Source organism: Nannospalax galili, unplaced genomic scaffold (assembly GCF_000622305.1).
Source record: "Nannospalax galili isolate Female #2095 unplaced genomic scaffold, S.galili_v1.0 scaffold996, whole genome shotgun sequence".
Classification (NCBI taxonomy): domain Eukaryota; kingdom Metazoa; phylum Chordata; class Mammalia; order Rodentia; family Spalacidae; genus Nannospalax; species Nannospalax galili.
Genome location: NW_008339436.1, coordinates 2,072,427 through 2,092,587, shown reverse-complemented (window position 1 = coordinate 2,092,587; position 20,161 = coordinate 2,072,427). Strand labels below are relative to the sequence as shown.

At 51.0% G+C, this 20,161-nt stretch overlaps 2 protein-coding genes across 2 annotated transcripts in view; both read left to right on the top strand.

Moving 5' to 3' along the window:
• Window positions 1-11,903: 11,903 nt before the first annotated feature.
• Window positions 11,904-14,250, top strand: Slc18a3 (solute carrier family 18 member A3). Its single transcript, XM_008834114.1, has one exon. The coding sequence runs from the start codon at window positions 12,279-12,281 to the stop codon at window positions 13,875-13,877; it is 1,599 nt and encodes a 532-aa protein (XP_008832336.1). The 5' UTR covers window positions 11,904-12,278; the 3' UTR covers window positions 13,878-14,250.
• Window positions 14,251-18,129: 3,879 nt separating this feature from the next.
• Chat (choline O-acetyltransferase) overlaps window positions 18,130-20,161 on the top strand; it is a 48,255-nt gene continuing 46,223 nt past the window's right edge. The window contains exon 1 of the mRNA XM_008834113.1: window positions 18,130-18,227. Coding sequence (XP_008832335.1) covers window positions 18,162-18,227 — 66 coding nt within the window. The 5' untranslated portion in view covers window positions 18,130-18,161. The remainder of the gene's footprint in view (window positions 18,228-20,161) is intronic.

Below are 20,161 nucleotides of genomic sequence, written 5' to 3'. Positions count from 1 at the left end.
GGAAGGTGAGTGACTAAGAGTCAGAGGTCAGCCACTCTAGGCTGAGGTCAAGTTTGAAGTTACTTGGGTCGGGGTTGGGCTTGGACACATTCACACTCACAGTAGAGGGAAGAATGTTCAGCTTGAGCTACACGCTGTGAACTGAACTGTCATCTATACTCAAACACCAAGGGGCTCCCAGCTCTCTACCAGCCCTCCTTGGATGTGGGTGGTCAAATGCTCCCGTCTTCTGCGATTCAGCTCTGCTCTCCACCTAGCTACCCACTCCTCTATGTCCTGCATGGGCCACATGTTCCAGAGAAGGAGACAGACCATACATGTAATTCATAAACTGCTTCATGCGGTGTAGGGACAGATATACCCAGGGGAGATGAGAGTAGGGGGCAGGGGTTAAGTAAGGGAGTCTGGGAAGGTTCACTTGCAATGGCACACAGCAGGGAGGTAGGGGAAATGAGTCTGTCAGGAGGTGCCTTTCCAGGATGGGGATTTGTAAACAGGACCCAAGGAACAGGAATGCTGGGCCCTGGGGAAGGTGGATGACCACTCATGGGATGGTGTGACATCCATCATTAATCATCAAACAGGAATAGTTAATAAGATGTTACAGATTCCTGTAGCTCCTTGGTTTTCACAGGCAAGCTTTTCAAGGACATCTGGCTGTATGAATACAGAGATGTTAGAGTGATCCTGCCTTTGGACCAGTCATCATGTATCTGGGACAGCATCCACAAGAAAATGTCCAATCACAGAGATTCTTCTATCTCGTTCCCTTTGCTTAGCCATGGAAAGTCATGGGGCTTCCCAGGATCGGGCATACTGCATTTCCAAACCCTCCACCCCATGATCATCAGGAGCTCCTGCTTTAGAGAATTGCCTCAGTCTCTCCCAACTCCTGGGGTAAGTCAGGTGTACCTCACGCCCCTGCTCTTGGGCTGAGCAGCCCTGTCTTCACCACACCTTCCCCAGAGCCTTCTTCCTTCCTTCCCTCTCTTCTCTCTCTTTTATAAATGCCCTTATTCCTAGGCCAGGAGGTTCTCCACATCTTTCCTACAGGGATCCCACAAGGAGGGAGGGCAGCTTGTGCCAACCTGTCCTCTCAGCATGAGCAGAGGGTCTTTCCTGGCAATCTTCATGTAGGGTACAGCCTGAGTCCCTCTTGAGGCCTGGCATGCTCAGTGTTCCTGCCTCTCACTGAAGATAGTGAAAAAGGACCAGTCTGGATGAGGCATAGACCGCTGTTTTCTGCTATCTGAGCCAATCAACCACCATGCAGACTGAACGCTTCACAAGGGAGTCTGGAATTGATTCAATATCTGGGATCAGATGAGAATGTTCCAGATTACACAGTTTACTACCAGATGTTATTTGAGGAGTTCAAATAAGGAAATAGCACCTGTCATTTACACATCCTTGGATGGTCCACTCTGAGAGGAAACCTGACAGGGCATGGACCCCATCAATAGTTAAACATACCCCGCTGGGCCCGCACACCAGGGGTTGGGAAAAAGGTGCTGTTTTGCAGTGGATGTATTTGTAGATCATCAAGATTAGCTTGACACCAGCTTTAAATACAGTTTAATAAATTGCATTGTAATTACTCCTGATGCTCTAAGCAGATCATGTTTTCATCTGAATGAGAGTGCCAACCAAAGTAGCTTTCCTCACAGTCTCCACTGCATGCTGCCTAGTCCACACACATACCTGTGGGAGGAAGGAGGCCACACCTGCAGTCCTGTGTCCAGCTACAAAATCTCAAGAGTCCCTGCCCATGTCACTGCTTGGAGCTCCAGCACCATTCAAGAGACTCCCCTCCCCTGCTCAAACACCATAGGTCAGGTCTAGCAGAAGAATTCTACCCACATTAGATACAGACATTTAAATCATAATTTAGATACAGACATTTAAACCCGAATGCCATCAGAAGTTTGAAAGACAGATCTCCTAGACTCTTAGCTCTTCAGCCCAGCACATTTTTCTCTCATGGGAACCTCCTCTCAAGCCTCCTCTTACCATGTGACTAAGGTGTAACCCCAAGATTCTTCAGATAAGTTTTATCATTTTTTAAATTTTTGCTAAAAATTTTTATTTATTATTTTTATTTTATGTGTATGTGTGTATTGCCTGCATGTAGGTAAGCACACCCGTGTTGTGCAATGCCCGCAGAGGTCAAAAGAGGCTGTCAGATCCCCTGGGACTGGAGTTATGGACAGTTATTAGCTACCATATGGGTGCTGGGAATTCGAACCTGGGTCTTCTGCAAAAACAACCAGTGTTCTTAAACGCTGAGCCATCTCTCCAGCCCCAAGTTTTATTATTTTTGACTCTCAACAGGAAAGAATCAGAATGCTAGGCACTTTCCTTCCTGTGAGAGCCTCCACATGTTGCCAGGCATGGTACATGATACTGGGGACACAGTGGTGACTGACCTGAGAGGGTCACCGATCACAACCTGAAGCACTGGCTTTTGTTGGTGTGCAGTTCTGGGCAGCAGTGGCCATGTCATGGTCCAGCAGTGTGCTGTCCAATGCTCAGTACTGTTCCAGTACCCTTCCTTCTCTGCTGAGGACTCTTCTGCCTCCCACCTGCCCTGCCCCAGAGCACAGACGATGGGTGAAGAGAGGATCAGATAGCCATTGCCCCAGCACAAGTGGGCTAGCCTTCCATCCTTGCAAAGAGGACAGCCACACTCAGAGTAGAGCTACTTGCCGCCTAGGGGAGGGTAGTACCTCCAGCTCATTTGTTCTTTGCTACTTCCCAAGGGTGGGCAGGAGCTGCACACCACTCTCTAGACAAACTGAGTGTGGCCTCTTGTCCTGAAAATCACCCAGCCCTGTGAGTCGTGGTCAGGCCTCAGGTCTCACTATCACAGGTGTTAGGGAGTAGAGCACAGGCTGGGTTCCTATCCTGTTGTGATACAGTCAAGTATTATAGGTGTGACCTGGAGTAAGTTACTTGCTCTCTCTCTGTATCTCAGATAAGATAAAGAGAGTAACAACTTCAAGCTGATGGAGGTGCTGGGAGGAGGTGCAGGTCAACAACAATCTGTGTTTTCAAAGCAAATTAGAAAGCCAGGTATGGCAATATGCAGCAAGAACCCAAGTGCTGGCAGGGGACTGGAGTAGGGGCAGAGACTGAAAGAAGCAGAAGGGGAGGGCTCGCTGGCCTGCCAGTCTATTCAATACAAGCTCTGAGTTCAGTGAAAGACCCTGTCTCAAAAGAAAAATAAAGTAGAAGCCAGTCATGGTGGTACATGCCTTTAATCTTAGCACTCAGGAAGCAGAGGAGGCAAATCTCTGTGAGTTTGAGGTCAGCCTGGTCTATATGGTGAGTTCCAAGCCATCCAGGGCTACATAATGAGACCCTGTTTCAAAATAAATGAATGTGTAAGTAAATAAAAAAAATAAAGTTAAAAGCAATAGATAAAAATATCCAAAGTTGACCTCTGGCCTCCACATGTGCACACATAGGCAAGCATGCACACACACACACACACACACACACACACACACACACACCAAATTAGTGATTTGTAACCAGCATTTAACATAGTGTAAAGGAAAAAGTATGCTTCACTTTAGAGAGGTCTGCAGACACGTCTGTATGTGTGTATTCAAACCATTCTGGATGTCTTTCAGCCCATAGTGAACCTGGGAGACCCCAGATGGATTTAACATGGCCAAGAATCCCTCCTAATGATTCTTGGCCAGTGTACCCCACCCCATAACAGTGGGGAGTCACTTCTGCTGGAAAAGAGGGTAAAAGAACACAGTAGGCTGTGGGGCCAGGACAGCAGGATCCAGGATCCCTGGGCTGGCAAGTCTGTGTTAGCAGGAAGTGCAAGGAGGAGGTGCAGTACAGGAAGAGCAGGCCACACACAGAGGACCTCAAGAATCATGCTGAGCTGGTTAACAGGACCCCAGGCAATGGGACTCTGAAAGAGAACCTGCCCTTTTGGGCCTAGAGTGAGACAATTCCCAACACCCAGTTGTTGACAACATGGATCCTGGACACACTGGGAATGGGCCAGGGGAAAGTCAGGGCTTTGAACCCCACAGAAGAATCCCATGAGACTCCAAAAGCAATGAAGTCTTGGGGTCAAGCAGATGTACACCTGAGGGTGAGTCAGACAGCCTGTGACTTTGGCACATCATTCCGCTCCTGTGCTGCTGATTTGCACTTGATCAAATGGGCCCAAGAGGACTTACATCTTAGGGCATAATGAGACTACAAACTAATAAGGTAAAAGTCTTTCATTTCACTGGCACCAGACATGACTGGTGCTTTTTTCTCTCAGTGGACTTGCCTGGACAAGGCATCAGCCAGCGCCTTGTGAAAGGCCATTCAGAAAGACAGAGTCATTGAAAAAGTTCTCACTGTGGGTTTCACCTTTCTCTGGATCCCTTTTCCCTGCTCAGTGACTGCAATGAAGCTGGTGGGCACAGGATACAGGTTTTGCAAAACACCACCTTGCCACTAGAGGGGACCCCCTCCTCGTGTCTCTACTGTCCGTGCCCACACTGAAGAGCCTGCTCTCAGAGGCTTCAAGACAGGTAATCTTGCACTGTGGACACAGTAACATACCATACCTAGTAGATGGTTGTTACCTACCTGTTCAGAGCAATTGGCTCCACATCCAGTCCCTCCTTTGGATATGCAAGGAGTCACCTATGCTCTGCAGTGTGCTGGGTGACACTGACACATGGTTGATGCTTCCCCCTGGGCAAAAACAAAAACAAAAACAAAAACAAAAAAAAGTCCATGGCCCTGCTCTCTGAAGAGTTCTTGCACCAAACCCACATTTTTCAAGATTGAAAATGAAGCGGTTATGCCAAATCAGACTTCACTTTTCTAATCACAGCAAGCCTTGGGATCCAAGAGCGAAGGCCAGGAGCTGATATCTACCTTCTTGGTTTTCCCAGAAAAGGCTTCTCTGACTGTAAAATGCAGTTTCCAGTTAATGTCAATCAATGGAACTGTTTCCTGGTTTATCCTAGCATGCATCTTGAGGATATTTTTCAGGGATTGTCAGCTTTCTACTAAGCATCCCTCAGTCTATTCCAAGCTTCATAGGGTTTTGGCACAATGAGAAACACCTAATTCTTTTTGAAATGTGCAAATTCATCCATTCCACATTTCAAAATGTACAAATTCCTTCCATCTGTCCAGGGTATCCTGTATCTACCAGGGGACAAGGCTAAGCCACCTTAGACCCCATCCACAAAGGTGCACACTCTATTAGAGGAAACAGAATGTAATGCTACAATGTATTATGAATCAAGTGAGTTCAATCCATCTGTATCAGACTCTATAAGCACTGCTAAGGTACCCATTGTAGAGATGGTAAGTAAAGCCTGCAGACCTTGAGTAACTTGCACAAGGTCAGAAAGTTAGATGTGTACAAAGGAAAGACAACTCTGTGAGATCTTTAAAATGACAGACTTTAAACCCAGAGCGTTTAAGTAAATTCACTAAGAGAGATAGAAGGTGATAAAATCAGAAATCAAATCTGAGCATCACATTAGACCACAGTAGTGGGTGGATCTGATAAAGGACCTTTTAGATCAAGCTGAAGAATTTGAATTCTCTGCTGTTGTGGAGGCTCTTGGGGCTTTAATTGATGCAGCAACCTCACATCCATTCTAATTTATCCTGTTCAACAAGCATAAACTATCAAATCTAGAGTGAAAGCTTATCAATAATTTTCATCTACAATGGACAATGTCCAGGGAAAAGATATTCCATTTTAAAATGCTTACAACTCAGGAAGAAAAAGCAAACAATGTAATAGGAAATGAGGAAAATGAAGTAACAGGCAGTTCACAAATGAAAAAAAAGAGGAAAAGGGAAAACAAATGGCCAATAAACATATGAAAAGTTTCTCAGAAAATTAAGCATTTAATTACTGAAATGACAGTGAATATTATCTCCCATCAGACTGACAAAACGGAAAGACTGGTAAGAGCAAGCATTGGCACAGGCATAGAGTGGACATTTATGCAACCATTTTGGAAGGCAATTTGGAAATTTCTTTTAAAGTCTAAAACTTGCCTGGTGTGAGCTAGCACTCTGGAGGTCTAGGCAGGAGAATTTTCCATGAGTTCAGGGTCAGCTTAGACTTCAGAGTGAGTATCAAACCAGCCTGGGCTACAGATGAGACCCTTTCTTACTAAAAATAAATGTGTTCAGATTGCTGAAATTGACTGGTGTGACAATCCCAATTACGGGTCCATCACTGAGAGAAACATCTTTAAACCAAAAGGAGAATATTCATTGCAACAGTGTAACATCTGCAAACCAGAGAGGAAAAAAGAACCTAAGTATCTCTCAATAGGTAGGGGGATAATGGGAAATTAATACTGTATGCTTTTTTAACAAAAGTTACTATATATAACAGCTAAGAAAATGGAACCCCTTTTGCATAAACTAGGATGGATTTAATGTAAAGTGAAAAGGAGAGAGCAGCAGAATGACACATATGTAAGAACACATTAAAATGCACTTAACTAAGCATAATGTCGTTTGTTAAATTTTATGAGCTCATATCTATGCATAGAAATGAGTTTAGAAAGGGGCTCAGAAACCACACATAAAACAGTAATGGTGGCAGGAGGACTAAACATGTATAATCCTCTGGTTTCCATGAACAGAATGTATTTCTGTATTTCTCGTGTGATTAATTTCACTTCAATAAATATAGAGATGGATTTGAAAACCACTAACACACAAGTTCCTTGGCAAAGTGTCGTGGCCGATGTGCAGAATGCACAACAAGCAAACACAGAGCCTGCCTTTGATGGGCTCTCAGGCTGCTGTGGGGGAAGCGCCAACGATGTGTGGAATATAGTCCAGACAGGAGAGGAAGATTTGATGGGGTTTGGGTTTATGGCGGTGTTCACAATATTTCAGGAAACATGGAAAACCAAAGTCAGGCAGGAGTCATAAGAACCCTGGTTCAAGGCCACCTGTGAAGGCATACTCCTGAAATTCCAGAGCTTTGGAAGCAGAGGCAGGAGAATTTTGAGAATTCCAAGCCAAAAATAACAACAACAAACCTATGGGTTCACCAGTGGGTAGGTATGAGCTCCTAGGGTCAATTAGGGAAGGTAAGGGGCCAGGAAGGCTGAAAGGCCAACACAAAAGGGGAGACTGTCGGGCTCCAGGCCCAGGCAATAAGGGCCCATGAGGGTTATGAACAAACTGGGAACTTGCCTAAAATTTGACAGAGAAAATAAATTTGGTGTCAACGCAGGGGTGCATTGGCAAGGTGAGGAGGGAAGGGACCAAGTTGGGAGATACTGAATGCCCCAGACTTGGGGAAGATGCAGAGTCTGAGCTTCAGCAAGTTTCAGAGGAGGAAGCCTCTGAATGAGCCTGAGGGATTCATCAGACTGAAATAGAAAATAAACATAGGAACCAAAACCAAAGTGATTTTTGAGGCCTGGTTTCTAACCAGCAATGCATGTGAAGTATGTACAAGTCAGATAGACCACAGATAGGCTGGGTCCCTTTGCTGGGAGGTGAAGAGGGGCACTCAGGGCCACTCACAGGGTAAAAGCTACCATCTTTTTGCCTCACTATGCTCACTATATTGTACAGGTCTGGGCCCTCAGGATGGGCTGGCCAAGGACAGTCGGGCAGACACATAGTCCTCTGGCTTCCAGCCACCAGACTCATAGGTTTCTGGGAAAGGCTGACAAGGGCCACTCTGTTCCTTTGAATCTGAGAGTATGTGACTGCAGAGGCCTAAATTAATTAAGTAATGCTGAAGCCCTGAGGTCCTCCCAAGTCAGCCCACAGCAGAGGGGGTAGTGAGGCTGGAGAACACTCTACCCCACCCCCACTTCCACTTCCACTGCTGGCATCTAGAGGCTCATGAGCTTCATTGGAACTAAGCCTGCTCTTAAGTGCTTCCAGGGAGACAAAGAAGTAATAAATCAGGAGTAGGCACCCGCCCACACACTGCTACCACCACATCAACCTGCTTCTCCACAGACACACAGGCCTTTCACATCTCTGGCACGAATTTCTCCAGGAAGCAACAAATGGCAAAGCTCTGGAACTGATGTGGCCCCTTGATCTTCTCAGAAATGAAGTCAGATAGGCTGATCCTTCCCTCCATAGCAGCACCCACAACCCCATGACTTCACAGAGGCACTGGTACAGGATGGCTCTCTTTCCACCCTCTCCCCAGACTCTCCCACACCAGTACTCCCCCAGTCTCTATTCAGCTCCCCTCATTACTGGTCTAGCACAGACAGATTTTGTTCTATTAACTAAGGTGAAAGTTGTGTCCACTGAATAAAGTGGAAAGAAAAGTTGTCATTCAAAAATCGCCAGGCTTTATGAAGCCATTCAAAGTAATAATGAAGTTCCTATTGGGTATCAAACACTGGGAAAGAGACTGGTGAATTTCTCATGCTATCCATTCCTGTTACCCAGGACAGCAATTGTGATTGGGAGATGGGCATGAGAGCTAAATCTAACTGGATGAATGCCTTCACCTCAGTGTCTTTGACTATACAAAGGTGCTATGAATATTGGTGAGATGATTGAGTTGGTACATGCTTAGAACAGTGCCTGGAACATTCTAAGTATTTGTATAACTTCCTTCCTTTACTCATTAACTTAAATTAAGCATCACATATGTACCCTACAGTAACGATTTCTATATGCAGTTGAGAAGAGGAAAAAATGCTTCTAATTTTCTCCTCCAGAACTGGATAGGAAATTTCCTCTTGCCTATAAGTTATGCTCAAATAAAGAAGTCTCAGGATAAGAGTTTTGACAAGTACGCAAGTGAGGAAGAAGCCACAGGTGCAAAAATTGCAGCCAGGGTGGGGCCCTTGGAAGCCAGCTGTCAGGCAGCATGGGTGGCCAGCACCCTGGACAGCTCCATCAGTCCTCTAGGTCTGGAAGAAAAGTTCTGTCTTGACTCAGGAGGGGGAGCTTTTGCTGAAGAGGGTCTCCCCCTACCTGTGAGCCCCTGTACCTCAGTCCTTGGGGCTAATGATGGAAAGGGTGTTGCCTTCTTATTTGGGACTGAGGAATAGCATTTAAAGACCCCAAGAGAGCTTCCTCCTCCCTGTCTTTATCTGCCCCTCACCCTTACACTGCCAGGGTATGCCATCTTGCAGATAGAGCATCAGAGACAAAATGAAACACAAGAAATAAGGAGGAAACATGAGGACCATGAGGCAAGTCACACAGGCTGGAATCTCAGATAAGTGACCCAGCTTCCTATCCAGCCAGATGGGAAATAGCATCCACACTGTACCAGGATTGGGGGGGGGGTGAAGTAGGAGCACACACAGCACCCCTGGCTTGAAACAAGTGTTTGTGAAGTGAGTGTGGAAAACAGTCAGGTATAAGCCCAAAGATGAGTTGGCTTCATGCTCTGGAGTACTTATGAATTAATGTGTTTGCTAGAGAGATGGGAGGAGGGATCTGCAACTTGATGACACTGAGAAGTTTCTCTTCTGAAAGATTCCACTGTTCATCAACCAGTGGACAGAAAACTTCTGCCTCAAATCCTTTTCAGTCTCCTGATTTTTATTTAGAGACAGCGACAATATATAAATAAATAATCATTACCATGCAGGCTAGAAGAATGCATCTTTTAAAGCTATGAGGCTTTTGTAGAAGAATCAGAACCCAGACGTCTTTAACTCAAGTGACTGGAAAGCCAGACAGGTGACATATAAATGTGTGAAGCAAACTGAGGGGAAACTAGCAGCTAGAGCCAGAACACACTGAATGAAGGCTGTGGGATAATATTTAAACTAGTTTTCCCACACCTGCAGTGTACATTTCTGTGACCTCTTAATGAACAGAGGCCAAGTAGGCAAGGAAGGGACTGTGACTTGCTCAAAGTCACCCACAGCTGGGGCTGTTCACTGATTCAGGCACCGTCCCTCATTCAGAGGGCAGTTGGGCTACTGTAGAAAATGAGCTTACAGCACCTTAAAATGATGCAGTTCTCCTTTCCTGGATACCTGTGTGGGTGGGGAGGCTGGGAACACTCCCCCAAGGCTGCTGCCTCTCACCCTGACACTCTAGTCTCCATCACCTCATCCCACAGCCAGTTTAGAGAGAGAAGCCAACTTTCCAGTACCTTCCACCAGCCCAGACAGAGCCTGTGTTCACAATGCTTAACTAATCTGAGGGACAAGCCAGATAGTCAGGATGCTCCAGTCTATCTGCTCTTCAGAAGGCTCTCCGTTGTGACATGAGCACAAGACAGAACATTATAACAATAGCAAGTACTATGTTGCTCTCCTTAGATACGCACAGGCACCCTCAGCAGTAGGTACCCCTATCCCATTTTATAAATAAATAAAGCGACTCGGGGTATGTGTTATTCCCCTCTGGATACCTTCATTTAGTAAGTGGCAGAGCTGAGAGGCATCCTGTGTCTCTGCCTCCAGAGCCCAAGGTATCAAGATGCCTCCTTCTGGGTGGAAAGCACTGTAGGAGACAGTGGATCCAGTGCTAGTTTGTCTTTAAGTCGGGAAGGACTTGAAGGCTTCTGTGACTCCGGAAGAGAGACAAAAGGCAATATCAACATCAGTCCCCTCAATCTCTGCTCATTGGTATCCTCTCTCCTGCCAGCGGGAGAACTGGAGTAGAGGCTTCAGGTGCCATTTAGGGTCAAAGCTCTTCTGGGGAGCGTTAGGCCCAGCCCACAGCCTGGGCTGCTCAGCCTAAGAGCTGAGAACCAAGAGTCGCTGGTGATGCAGCCCTCCTGGATGGAAGGTGAGCTTTCCCAGGCCTCAACTGATGCCAAACTGTAGGGGCCGCTGCGTTAGAACCAGGAGGGGCTTCTTACAAATAGCTCTGAGAGAGGACCCATGCCATAGCACTAGCTAGTGAGTCCATCCAGGGCATGCAGGAGGCTCTGGGGGGTGAGGGAGAAAAGTGGGTGGAGGCTCACAGGAACCAAGGGAGGTCTAGGGAGAAGAGGGCCTGGGAAGGATTAGAATGGAGAAAGGGTGAAGGGGAAGGAAGGGAAAAGAGGCAGATCCGGGAGACCCGCACCTACAAAGCAGAAAGGGAGTCTAGGCAGGGAGAGGTTAAAGGGGGCTGCGGGGACATTCAGGACTCTGGGTGGAAGGGACGAGTTCCCCCCTTAGTCCTCATATGCTCGGGGGAATTGACTGCCACAACATTCTGCAGAAAGGCAGGTGGGTTGGAACCAGACCCTGAAGTCTCTGAGCCTACCCCTCCCTTCCAGGGGAGGGGATGAGAGGGGCCAAGAGGCGGGGCAGGGGAAGGAGGTGGGGGCTGTGTGTTGCGCCCCGGGGTCCCAGACCCCGGGGTTCCAGCTGCTGTAACAGATGGACGCGGCGCGGCTCACCTCGGGGGCTCTGTGCCGGTTGTGCGCCGAGGTCCAAGGTGAGGAGGAGGTCTAGAGCCCCCCGATGCCGGATCTCCTGCTGGGCCGCCGGGAACCGACTGCCGCGCCCCTCTTCTCAAGGGGAGAAGAGGAGTTCACCCCGCAGGTCCCAGGGGTGGGCGACAGAGAGTGACTTCCTCCCACGGCGCACCCATCCCTAGGGGCTTGTCTAGGACTCTTGCTGGCTGAGACCCCTTCCAGGGGCTTGCATCCCTGGAGCATCTGCCCCCCACGCCGCCCCCATCCCTAGGGGCTTGTCTGGGACTCTTGCTGGCGGAGCCCCCTTCCAGGGGTTTGCATCCCTGGAGCATCGGGGAAGAGGCCCCCTGCCCGACCGCGCCCCGCCCCCGGCCCCCGCCCCGCCGACGTCGCATTAGCATGAGCGACGCCAGTGGCCGGGGCACCACTCGGGGGCCGAGATTCACCGCGTCATAGCCCCAAGTGGAAGGGAAAAAAAGAGGCGGTGGCGGCGGCGGAGGAGGAGGCAGGAGCCGAGGCGCGTGGAGGGAAGCGAGGCGGTGGGGCTGAAGAGACTGCGGGCGCGGCAGCATGCCCCTCGGCCGGCGCACCCCGCCTCTCTGCTCCGCAGGGGCTGTTCCTGGCGCTCCCCCGGCACAGTGCGTCCAGTCTCCGGCCGTAGCTCCTCCGCTTGCTGGCCTCCACGGCTGCACCTGAGCTCAATGGCAACTGGTCCCGGGAGCAGCTAGGAGCTCCTTGCTTTTCTCTCTGAGCTCAGGGACATGAGCCCCACAACCACCTGAAGCGCACAGGGGGCGCCGCGCGGCTAAGACCGCGCCCCCGAAGTCCTGCACCTTAGCCTCTGCACTGCGGGACGCCGGAACCGGACTCCAGCAGAGGCGTCCTCGGAAGAGCAGCCGGGTGGGACATGGAGCCCTCAGCGCCCACGGACCAGGCTCGGGCGGCCGCCACCAAGCTGTCTCAAGCCGTGGGCGCGGCGCTGCAAGAGCCCCAGAGGCAGCGGCGTCTGGTGCTGGTCATCGTGTGCGTGGCACTGTTACTGGACAACATGTTGTACATGGTCATCGTGCCCATCGTGCCCGACTACATCGCCCACATGCGCGGGGGCAGCGAGGGCCCAACCCTGGCCTCCGAGGTGTGGGAACCCACCCTGCCGCCGCCCACTCTGGCTAACAGCAGCGCCTACTGGGCCAACACCTCGGTGTCCCCGACGGCTGCCGGGTCTGCCCGGTCGATCCTGCGACCTCGCTACCCCACAGAAAGTGAAGATGTGAAGATAGGGGTGTTATTTGCCTCCAAAGCCATCCTGCAGCTGCTGGTGAACCCCTTGAGTGGGCCTTTCATTGATCGCATGAGCTACGACGTCCCACTGCTTATTGGCCTGGGCGTCATGTTCGCTTCTACAGTGATGTTTGCCTTTGCAGAGGACTATGCTACGCTCTTCGCTGCACGCAGTCTGCAAGGCCTAGGCTCAGCCTTCGCGGACACGTCTGGCATCGCCATGATCGCAGACAAGTATCCGGAGGAGCCAGAGCGCAGCCGTGCCCTGGGCGTGGCGCTGGCCTTCATCAGCTTTGGAAGCCTAGTGGCACCGCCCTTTGGGGGCATCCTCTATGAGTTCGCTGGCAAGCGCGTGCCCTTTCTAGTGCTTGCTGCTGTTTCACTCTTTGACGCTCTACTTCTGCTGGCGGTGGCCAAGCCCTTCTCGGCCGCAGCACGGGCGCGGGCCAACCTTCCTGTGGGTACGCCTATCCATCGCCTCATGCTGGACCCTTACATAGCAGTGGTAGCAGGCGCGCTCACGACCTGTAATATTCCCCTTGCGTTCCTCGAGCCCACCATTGCCACGTGGATGAAGCACACGATGGCCGCATCCGAGTGGGAGATGGGCATGGTCTGGCTGCCAGCTTTCGTGCCGCACGTGCTAGGCGTCTATCTCACCGTGCGCCTCGCGGCACGTTATCCACACCTGCAGTGGCTGTACGGCGCCGTCGGTCTAGCGGTGATAGGGGCGAGCTCCTGTATTGTGCCTGCGTGCCGCTCCTTCGCGCCGCTAGTGGTCTCGCTCTGCGGCCTCTGCTTTGGCATTGCGTTAGTGGACACGGCTCTGCTGCCCACGCTCGCCTTCCTGGTGGACGTGCGCCACGTATCCGTCTATGGCAGCGTCTATGCCATAGCTGACATCTCCTATTCCGTGGCCTACGCGCTCGGGCCCATAGTGGCAGGCCATATCGTGCACTCACTTGGCTTTGAGCAGCTCAGCCTTGGCATGGGCCTGGCCAACCTGCTCTACGCGCCAGTTCTGCTGCTCCTGCGTAACGTGGGCCTTCTTACACGCTCTCGTTCTGAGCGCGATGTGCTGCTTGATGAGCCGCCGCAGGGTCTGTATGATGCGGTGCGCCTGCGTGAGCGGTCGGTGCAGGGCACCGACGGCGGCGAGCCTTGCAGCCCGCCTGGCCCTTTCGGTGGGTTCGAGGACGACAATTACTACTATACCTGCAGCTAGCAGCCCCGCTCCGCCTCCAGGTCATCTCCCTCCCGCCTCTAGGGTCCAGGTGACTGCTCTGAGAGCCTTCTGGTCAACTAGGGCTTAGGGCCCGCCTCCTCCAGCGAGTACCCCAGCCCTTCCCCAGTCTTGATTCCCTTGCTGATATCCCTTCTCCGTGACCCTTCTCAATCCCCCCATCCCCGTATCCATTGGAGGGGGGGATGGAGCACGGGGACACAAGAATTGCGCTCCTGCGAATGTGAAGAGGTGTGCGGTCCTCACCTCACCTCGGAGCTCCCCGAAGTAGAGCCATGCATCTGTTTGTCCTTCCTTGGATCTTTCCAGTGCCAAACTTGGCGTGCTGCACCGCGGTGCCTCTGGCCTGAATTAATAAACCATATCTGTCTGAAGAGGCCAAGTCTCTTTACTGGTGAGGGGTGGTATGGTATAGAACCTGAACAGAGGGAAGGCTGGCCTGGGTCTCACAGGCTCAGCCCAAGCCTGAGGCTGGCAGAGGAGTGAGAGCCAACAGATTCCTTTATTGCTTGACAAAGGGATAAGAAATAAACCAACTCAAAGAGGGCTCTCACCCATAGATACCTAGAACTCATGCTTCCCCCACCACCACACATATCCAACCTGGACTGAGATAGTCCCTCCTTTTCAAGCCCAGCGCAGCTCCCTGAGTCTCCATTCGAGGGAGCCTGAGGATCCATTCTGGCTGTGCAAATCTACCTGCCCTTCGAGGACACACCCAGCACCACAGAGTTCTCAGAAGCCTGGATTGGGCTTCCCTTCCCACTGGCATCTCACCCCATCCTGCCCCAACCCCAAGAAAGAAGCAGCGTTGTTTCTTGAATAGAAAGAAAAATTGCCCCCCCATCCTTCAGGGCTTCAACCTGGCCACAGAGTTCCTTAAGGAGCTAGGTTCTATCCCCTGAGGAGTGGGAGAACAGCTCGCTGTGGACCTGCCTTTTCCCCAAGAGGGAGAAAGGAAAGAATGCAGCTGGATGTGAATATGGGAGCTGGTGCCATCCCTCACTCAGCCCACCCTGTCCTGAATGGAAGTGGCCACTTCGGTCTGTCAGGGAAGTTTCCCATTCTTGTCTCCCCTTGTGGGAGCCCTAGGCAGTGTAGGCTATACACTCAGTCCCAGAACCTGCTTCCTGTTCACAGAGCCCTCTGATCTCAGGGTGGAGGGGCAGTTGAGTTAGGGTCATCTATGTGTGGAGGGTATCTGTCCTCTCTCTCTCTCTCTCTCTCTCTCTCTCTCTCTCTCTCTCTCTGTGTGTGTGTGTGTGTGTGTGTGTGTGTGTGTGTGAGATTGTGATTGTGACTGTGAGTCTTGTTTGTGTATCTGAGGCATGTCTGTCTTTGTGGACCCCTCTCTGTTCACTCTGGAGAGGCATCTATATAGGAGGGGCACTTTGTCTGGGAGGAGTGTCTAGCAACCCCTATCTGTCATCAGAGTAGATCAAGTCTGTGTGGATCAAGTCTGTGTTCCTTCACTACCTCCTCTTCCAAAGCCTGCTGGAATGGGATGGCAAAGGAAAGGAGGGGAAGTCCCACATAGCCAACCAACTCATTAATTATCAACATTTTTAAAGAGGTGCAGTAAGGTTCCAGCCTGGTCTAGCTGGTGAGGAGGGCTGTAATTTCTTCTGTCCAAACACTTCCCAGGATTCTGCATATGTCACTGCAGAGGGGATAATGAAGATGGGAGAAACCGGGGAACTGGGGAACGCTGGGGCGGGGCCATCGGCATGAACAGGACACCGTTCTCTGGCCTCTCCAGGGCCTAAATTCCGCTGCCAGTCCACGAACTCGTCTGGGAAGACCGTCCGGGACAGGTTCGGAGGACAGGAGGTGGGAATCGAGGGGCGGGGCAGGGGTATGGGGAAGCAGAGTACCGTGAGGAAGAGACAAGGGGAGGGTAAAGGGGAGGGAGAAAAAGAGAGCGAGGGAGGGAGGAAGAAGGGGAGGGAGTCCAAGGAGGTGCGGCTGGTTTGCTTGCAGCCAGTCTGGTGGCCGCAGGAATCCGGCGACGTCGGAGACTCTACTACGGATCTAGGCTGCAGCCCCAATCCCTACTCGGCCCCCACCCCCGTGCGGGCTCACACTGCTGCCCCTAGTCCTGCTTGGTGCTCCTGGCCGACGCAGAAGAGCCCTGGAGTGCAGGTGAGAAGGGCTGGGCGGGCCGCGCTGGGCGCGCAGGGCTGAGCCCGGAGCTGAGCCCCGGAGCGCTGTGGACCCGGGCGGGCGCGGTCCCTCCGGAGGAGCTGTCCACAAAGGAACATCTCCCAGGCGGAGAGGACCCAGGACTCTCAGGGTCCATCGCGTCCCAGGCAGCAATGGTCGTCGGGGTACATCCAAGAAACTACGGGATTTATGCCTAGACTGGGAGAGGCTTGATCCCTAGGGCTCTGGGACTCCCTTGACCTTTACCCACGCACCTATGCTATTTTCACTTCACGGAGCATCTGCCAAGCGCCAAGATCTGTGCCTTCTGTTCCTAGTTATCAGGGGCCCTTGGTCTCACCGCTGGGGCAAGCACCCAGCTTTCTGCAGACCTTCTGAGTAAGATGAGGAGAGCCCAGCGGCAGGTGGTTGATCTGCAGAGGTAGCAGCAAAGAGAGGCTGGGATGCGAGCCCAGACTAGTGTTGGGCCTTCAGGACAGAGCACAGACACTTCTGGGAACCCTCACAAGCCAGGCCAGCAGAAGCAAGGATGGAAGGGCACCCAAATACATACACATAAGCCCTCTAGGCCTGAACCCAGGAGCTAAGGAGGAAGTCACTGGGGTGAGGGTGGAGGGAGAGGGGAGGGGCCCACGGGAAGTCATCTGGCAGAGGCCTAAGCTCCTCTCCAAGATGTGAGGTCTCTGGGGTCTGACCAGTGTTTTACATTTTCTACCACTGCGATGGCATAAGAGGAAGTGTCCACTGCATCATCTATAGGGCCTTTATCAACTTGACCTTGCCCTGGTAGCCACCCCAATTAATTAATCAACTGAACACCCCCACCTTCACACTGCAATTTCTAGGCACATTTGGGCCCAGGGACCATTGTGTTGGAGTGCACTGGTCCTGCCTGCAAGGACTTTCCTTTCTCTGCTCCATGAGGCCAGGCAGTCTCCTTAGGTCTGGTTCATCCACCTTTCTGAATGGTCCCAACCTAGTGTGAACTGAGCCTGTGCCAATACCTGGGCCATATTTGCCTCTGAGTGGGGCTGCTGCTAGTTGTGGTCAAACAAGCTAAATATCAGTTTTAGACTCTTGGTAAAGAATGGAGGTTGAGTTGGTGGAAATTCTGACTGTGTGCCTATGCGGGTTTAGGTCTAGTGGGGCAGGCTGTAACCCACAACCCTAAAAACTGGCAGAGCCCTTCTTGTCCTAGTTTTCTTCTATGGCACCTTCCAAATAAAGCTGGTTTTTCCCAGCCTGCCAGGAAGCTCTAGGGACCCTGGCCATCTATTCTCCTGCCTTGTGTCCTTCCACATTCCCGTAGTACCTACCCTTGGAACTTGTTGCCTGGAGACTACCAAAGTCACCATCCATCCCTACACATAGTCTAGATTCCCCAGCATCCAAGTGTCACTCAGGGTATAGGGCCTAGGAAGGTTTGAGGCCACTCATATGGTATACTTTCTCTCTCTCTCTCTCTCTCTCTCTCTCTCTCTCTCTCTCTCTCTCTCTCTCTCTCTCTCCTCACACGCTACCTCTCTCTCTCTCTCTCTCTCTCTCTCTCTCTCTCTCTCTCTCTTCCTCAGCTTACACGCTAGGCCCAGCCACGCATCCTAGATATTAAAAAAAAAAAATCTGAGCCCAGCAGTTATGTTCTTGCCTTTGAGAAGCCCACAATCTAGTGGAAAAAACAAATTTTAGTCAGCATAGTGCAGATCAGCTGAGTCCCAGGCAAGACCAAAGCCAGTGTTCTGACCCTGGTGGACATGGAATGGGCAAGCCCAGCCCTGTACCTTCTAGGGCTTCCCTGATGTGGTCATTTAGCCTTGAGTTGCAACAGTCTCATGCAAGCAAGTCCTACTGGTGGACCCATTGTCTTCCACCTGGAGACTCAGAGAGATCACTGTGGTCAGGGGCACAGATCTGAGGTCTGATATGGCAGTCACATCTGCAATGAGTCCCCTATACACTGATTCTAGGCTGTGGTCTCCTCATGGTTTGGGGGTAAGCGTGTGGAAGGTGAGGGGTTCATTAAGGCCTAAATGACTCATATGTGGTACTTTCCCTTCTCTGTTCCCAGGTCTACACCTCTGCTACTCTAGAGCAAGAACTACCAAGATGCCCATCCTGGAAAAGGTCCCATATAGGATGCCTGTAAAAACTCCCAGCAGTGAGGAGGAACTTGTAAGTAACTGTGGAGCCATATGTCTTACCCTGCATTCTTTTCTCAGTTGTCTTACTACCAGAACAGTCTTGAGTGAGTAGGAGTGGCTCCTGTCATTTGCCTGTCCCCCAATCCTGCCTTCTCCTAAGCAGAAGGCCAAATGGCAGCCCTGTCCTGCCCTTTGGAGAAGCCTGGTTGTGCCTGGAGGGCCAGAAGTAAGGTGTTACTGGAGTTTGGGGGGAAAAGCCTCGGGTCTGGCTCCAGGAGTCCCAACAAGCTAGGCTCAGCCACCTGTCCCCAATACATCAATTAAAGAGGCAAGTAATGGCAAAAGGCAGAGAAAAGAGATTTACTCAACTGACACATTAGGAAGATGAACAGATAGAGAGGTCCATTTCTCCTAAATCTCTCTTAAAAGCACTACCATCAACTTTAGATTTCAGGGGGAAAATTGGTGTAGGAGGCAGAGGTATGCAGACTTGGAGCAGTCATGGTCAAGATGTGGTCTAATTGATTGTTATCTTGGGTGTGATTCTGCAAGATTGCCGAAAGAAGTTGCCTCTGTGACCACTGAGGGGAACAGTTTGGTTTCCAGATGATTTTCCTGCGCCAGGGAGTTTTCTCATCATGGATAATTGCTCTCACCTGGGGAGCAGTTGCCTGCCCTGGGAGGCCGCAAACCAGTGCTGTTTCAGGAACACAAGGTGAATGAGGTTTAGAACAACGATTGGAGACCTTCAGGCACCTTTTAAGGGTCTGGCATTGTAAAAGCTGTGAAAACTGATAAGTTACTCTTATCTCTGTGATTTCAAGCCTTTCAGAGGGGTCAGTTAGACAGATACTCCTTGAGTGATTATCATGCCTGTACACAAAATCAAGCAGGAGTCTGACCTAAAATAAAGGGGACAGACACAAAATGAAGGCAGAGATGCCTGGTTTTCATCCTGCTCTTAGTTACCTTGTGAACACAACTAAGAAGTCAGTGCTTTTTTGGCACAAGCAGTTTCTAAGTGCTGGCTGTGACCTCAGGGTACTGGGTGGGCAGACAGCAACATTTCCCAGTCTCAAGGCCAAGGAAAGCCCTTGTTCTCACTCAGGCACTACCTCCCTTACCTCCACCAATCTCCCTGTACCCCCAAATTCTACTTCAGATGGCTTGGAGCCCAGCAACTTGCCTACTTGAGGCTGAATCCCCTTCCCAAGCTCCGGCACATCCCAGCCCCAGCTGCTGTGGCTGGTTCAGCCTTGGAACATTAAGCATCATTTTTTCCACTGGTTTGAAACAATGCCACCCTCCCTGGGCAGCCTCCCTGGGCAGACAGCCTCCCTCCCATTCTGAGCAACCTTCCAGGGATTCAGCAACACATCTGATTTCAAGTTGCTACAACAGCTGGTTTCTCTTCCACACTGCTCTTCCCCCTCCCTTTGGCCCAATCAGAACTTTCTGGTTTCTGCCTTGAATTTGCTCACTACATTGCCTCTATATCTGGTCCACACCTCTACTGCTGTCTCCAGTACATGGCATGCCCTTTCTTTCCCTTGCCTTGGTTTTCCTGGAGAACAGACTATCTCTTCATTGTCTCTGAGACCAGCCCAGGCCCTGGCTCACAGGAGCCGTCTAGAAAATATGCAAGGACTCTGAAATTCTGAGTCCCTTGGCACAAGGCCAGAGGTACAGAAAAGTCTGAGGAAGAACCATTCCTGGGGCTCCGATGTCTAAATTGAGATTGTTCATTTTACCCCATCGCTGCTTCCCTGTCACCCAGACTGAACCACAGCATATGATAGAAGCCCAGATGAAGGGTGGCCATCTCTGGCAGATCTGCCACTGCTCTTGGCCAGACCACCAGCGGGGCTGGGTTTTCTGTAGATCTTTGCCTACCTCGTCCACACAGACCCCCATAAACAGAAGAGGCAGAACCAGAGTGACTGGGGGGGGAGCGGTCAACCTGGC